This window comes from Scylla paramamosain, unplaced genomic scaffold (assembly GCF_035594125.1).
Source record: "Scylla paramamosain isolate STU-SP2022 unplaced genomic scaffold, ASM3559412v1 Contig71, whole genome shotgun sequence".
In the NCBI taxonomy this organism is placed as follows: domain Eukaryota; kingdom Metazoa; phylum Arthropoda; class Malacostraca; order Decapoda; family Portunidae; genus Scylla; species Scylla paramamosain.
The window spans coordinates 342,501-347,500 of NW_026973736.1; the positions used below are offsets into that span (position 1 = coordinate 342,501).

The following is a 5,000-nucleotide window of genomic DNA, read 5'->3' on the forward strand; positions in this document are numbered from 1 at the left end:
TATCGTTTATTCCCTTCTTTGCAAGTAACAATTGCTTAGGATCCATTTTAGATAAATCATTGGCCCAAGCTTTAGCCAATGTGAGAAATTCATTTTCAGGTTTCTGAAGATGTTCACATGCTAGGCCTATCAGTTCGTCTTGGCGATTAGAAAACTTTGCCAATTTCTTACGCTTTGCAGGTTGAGCTGGAACAGTGTGTAGGTTCGTACTTTCATCTACCCTTTCTTGTATGGCTGTGCCTTCCTGGTCATCGCCAATCTGAAATTTTAAAAAATCATTTTATTTTTATTTTCCAGATGCCGCAAACTGCTGAAGAATGGAAAGAATTGAGCAACGATTTCAATAAACATTGGAATATACCACATTGTATAGGGGCATTAGACGGCAAACACGTCTCAATTAAAAAACCAATTGGCTCTGGATCATTTTACTATAACTATAAGAAACATTGCAGTATCGTACTGCTAGCAGTTGTCAATGCCAAATACGAATTTATAATGGTCGATGCAGGAATGAACGGACGTGTTTCAGATGGAGGTGTAATGAGCCATACCAAATTTGGTTCTTTGATGGAACATGGCGAACTACAGCTACCAGGAGCCGAACCGTTGCATGAAGGAGACTCTATTGATGTGCCTTACTTTTTCGTGGCCGACGATGCTTTTGCAATGAATGAAAATCTTCTTAAACCCTACAGTGTAATGGGAAACGACGTTTTGGACCAGGAAAGAAGGGTTTTCAATTATCGTTTAAGCAGGGGACGACGCATAGTTGAAAATGTGTTCGGAATACTTGTTTCAAGATTCGGTGTATTCCAGAGGCCAATGTTGCTTTCACCAGAAAAAGCAACGACTGTCACATTAACATGTTGCTATCTACATAACTTTTTAAGGAAACAATCAAGCGGATACATGGCTCCGGGAAGCGTGGATTGGGAGGACAATGTCACACATGAGCTGCATAGTGGGGAATGGCGTTCTAAACAGAGAGAACTAGCAGCCCTACGTCCCATATTCAGCAGGAATTCGTCAGAAAAAGCAAAGTTTACTCGAGATACTATGAAGCACTATTTTTCCACCCTCGGATCGGTTCCTTGGCAGTTAAAAATGGTTTCATAGAAGCAAGCAAAGGGGAAGCAATGTAATTTTTTTTTATTGATTATTTGTTTCTTTTCACAATTATATAATGTGACATTGACTAATTCTTAGTAACCTATTAGACAAGAAAGAGTTTATATACTATACAAACATGGTAATAGCTATTAATTTTCTATATCTTTTCCTTAATTGATTAGGGCTTTTGTTTTTCAGTAGCCTACTTTATTTTTTTTCTTATTTTGCGGAGATTTTTTAGTAGCCTAATTATTTTTTTCCTTATTATGCGGTGATTTTTTTAATAACTTATTTTATTTTTGTCTTCAAGTGAGCGCTTTTATTTTTTTCAGTTAGGTTATATACTTAGAAGCAAGCAAAGGGGAAGCAATGTAATTTTTTTTTATTGATTATTTGTTTCTTTTCACAATTATATAATGTGACATTGACCTAATTTTACTTTTAGATGCAAATAGACATGAATAACTATGAAATTTGTTTAAATACCTAATCATGTTGGATAAGCTGTGCAACTGTCATTGAATGCAGCTAAATACAGTATGCTTAAAATTTCACTTACCTCTTCATTTTGTCCCTCTTCACTCGATTGTATTGTGCTTCGTGAAGAAGCCGGTGTTTCCGTGTCAATCAGGAAAAAAAGAGCATCAAAACACCATAATGACGGCTCATAAATTTCTTCTGCTCCTGCTCCAGATCTGCTTGAGTCTTTGAATTTTTTTAATTCTTTTCGGAAGCTCGTCCGCAGTGAGTTGATTTTCTTCTTCAGCTCCTCCTTCGTCCCTTCCGGATAATAATCACGGAATTTCTGTAACAGAGTCTCATAACCCATTTCTTTTTTATTTCTGTCACTATAGCAGTCACTTTTAACGTTCCAAAGTTGTGGTAAACTTCTATATACATCAATAAGCTCAAGAAGAAATTTCTTTTCCTGTTTCGATGGAGCCATGATGACGATGAGCCGTGCACGTCCTCCTCTGATTATGTCCAATCACTAACTAATTTGCGCAAACTATTGCTAGCTGCCACACACGCACAAATTATTTGATGTCAAATAAAAAAATATCTACTGAAATCAGATGATTAAAAGATTTGACATCAAACCTTTTAGGCCATCAAATTATGCCACACACGATCAAATTCATGTCAAATAATTTGACATCAAAAAATTTGACAAAAAATTTGAGCGTGTATGGGCCGCATAATGTAATCAATCCTAATCTTAGCCTAACCTAGCCTAACCTAATCCAACCTCACCTAATGTAACCTAACCTAACCCAACCCAACTTAACCTAACCCAGTGTAACCTAACCTAACCTAATCTAACTTAATCTAATCTAATCTAACCTAATTACAAACTAGTATAAACATGAATATGAAAAATTAGTATCCACCTTCTTCTGACACTGGCCTGCTGCTCTCTCTGCGCCTCGCCGACAGGGAGAAGGAAAGGCGGGGGAAGGGAGGGGGAGGCGGGGGAAGAATGGGACAAAATATAATAGTGCTAATACAATAATCCTACTTATCCATAACAAGTTTTCTGTAGTCTCCTTATTTTTTTACGTTCTTATAGAGAGACTGTCACGTGTCACGGAGCCTACTGGCTCCGTGCAGCCTCCTTTGTGTTCGTGTGTTATACTGCCTCGTGTTTAAGGAGATATTCTGACACTTTTAAGATAACACTGAACTAAAAGTATTATTATCCATCTATACACCAGGCTGGCAATGCCACACAAGGTGGCCCAGACAAGGCACCACACAGTCTTCAGCCTCTCTCTCTCTCTCTCTCTCTCTCTCTCTCTCTCTCTCTCTCTCTCTCTCTCTCATCGCTGCAGTGTTGCATCTCTCTCTCTCTCTCTCTCTCTCTCTCTCTCTCTCTCTCTCTCTCTCATCGCTGCAGTGTTGCATCTCTCGCTATCTTTTACCGGGTCACTTTAATTATTGCTCTTCTGGTCTTGGTAACTACATGCCTCCCCAGCTCCTATGGCCTCGCTGCACAAGATTTTCTACCTTCTCTCACACCTATTCTGTCCAAGGGTTAACCAGTAATCGTTCATCCATTTTTCTGGTGAATTCTGGAACTCCCTGCCTGCTTCTGTATTTCCTCCTTCCTTCATTCACTCTCCTAGCTCCGTCTGCCCCGGTGGAAAGATTGTCTCGTGCACCACAGCACTACACCTCAGCCTCAGTACAGGCGGCCACACACACCCACAGCAAGGCCCCACACTATACCGATAAAAAGTATTACTAAAAGAATGAGGTAATGTTACAATTAAGAATATTATGTAAACACGAAATAAGGAGATGTACTCACTCTAAGACAGGTGTGACAGCAGGTGTGGGGCGAGTTACCTGTATGGAAAGAGAGAGAGAGAGAGAGAGAGAGAGAGAGAGAGAGAGAGAGAGAGAGAGAGAGAGAGAGAGAGAGAGAGAGAGAGAGAGAGAGAGAGAGAGAGAGGTGTTATTAGAATTATGGATGGCACACACACACACACACACACACACACACACACACACACACACACACACTAAACCACATCAAACGTTTTACATAATTATTTATTGGTAGACTATGTGATAGATTATGTGACAGATGGCGAGGACAAGGAGGGAGAGAAGAAAAAGAGTGAAAAAGAAAAGATGAATGAAAAAATCAAAATTTTATTCATTTTCTTACAGGCAGATAGACAGAGATACAATAACAGACATTCATACACACAGACTGAGTGACAAAGATACAGGGTGATACAGATATTGAGATATGGATATACAGATGCACACACACACAATAACTACTACTACTACTACTACTACTACTACTACTGCTACTACTACTACTACTACTACCTTAAGCATTGCAACTCTAACTGAAAGAGAAATATAGATAAATAGAATAAAGGAAAATCAATCTTTTTTTTTTCATTTACCTGAACTTTTTTCATCCATTGTTGCTTCGAAGCGAAAAAAAAAAAAAAGTTACATGTTCCTTCAGATTTTCAAAAGTTTGTGAAGAATATTTATTGTTCGGAATTGTGTGTACCTAACCTAAGTCACCTGTGTGTGTGTGTGTGTGTGTGTGTGTGTGTGTGTGTGTGTGTGTGTGTGTGTGTGTGTGTGTGTGTGTGTGTGTGTGTGTGTGAGTGCGGTATTCAGGAGTCAAGCAAAATAAGAGTTTATGTAAATGTTTCAGGAATGAGATACACAACTTCTTACTCAGGTGAATATAAATGTGTTGGAAATGCAAGATATTCAAAGTACCGCTGCTTCTCGCTTCTCAAAAACAGTAAAACAAAAAAAAAAAAAAAAGAAATAGAGACGGCATTAGTGAATAGATTTCTCTTCATTCGTTTAAATTTATGAGGAAGAAAAGTTAGAGAGAGAGAGAGAGAGAGAGAGAGAGAGAGAGAGAGAGAGAGAGAGAGAGAGAGAGAGAGAGAGAGAGAGAGAGAGAGAGAGAGACGAAAGACAGACATGTAAGCAGAAACGCAAATACAGAAAGATTAAAAAAAAAAATAGACAGACAGACAGACAGACATACAGATAAATATACATACACAGAAAGACAAACAAACAAACATACTTACATACAGACAGACAGCCCAACACCATTCATCACCCCCGTCACTATCAGGCATCTCATCACCACACTCCTAGTAGTGAAGGAAGGAATGAAGGAAGGAATAGAAACGAGTGAAGTTTTCATTCTCTTTCTATATGTAGGGGTAAAAAAATGAAGTAGTTAATAAATAAGAACACCCTGTACTTTACGAAAAAAAAAAAAAAAAAAAAAAAAAAAATAGTGAAGTTATACCAAGAAGAGAATTACGAATATGTATGAGGGAAAAGTTATGTGTATAGGGATAGGTAGTTATGTAGTGATGTTATACGGT

At 38.2% G+C, this 5,000-nt stretch overlaps 1 protein-coding gene across 1 annotated transcript in view; it reads left to right on the top strand.

The window, feature by feature from the left end:
• Positions 1-1,403, top strand: part of LOC135098624 (putative nuclease HARBI1) — a 2,713-nt gene extending 1,310 nt beyond the window's left edge. Inside the window, exon 2 of the mRNA XM_064000967.1 lies at positions 298-1,403. Coding sequence (XP_063857037.1) covers positions 298-1,119 — 822 coding nt within the window. The 3' untranslated portion in view covers positions 1,120-1,403. The remainder of the gene's footprint in view (positions 1-297) is intronic.
• Positions 1,404-5,000: the final 3,597 nt, after the last annotated feature.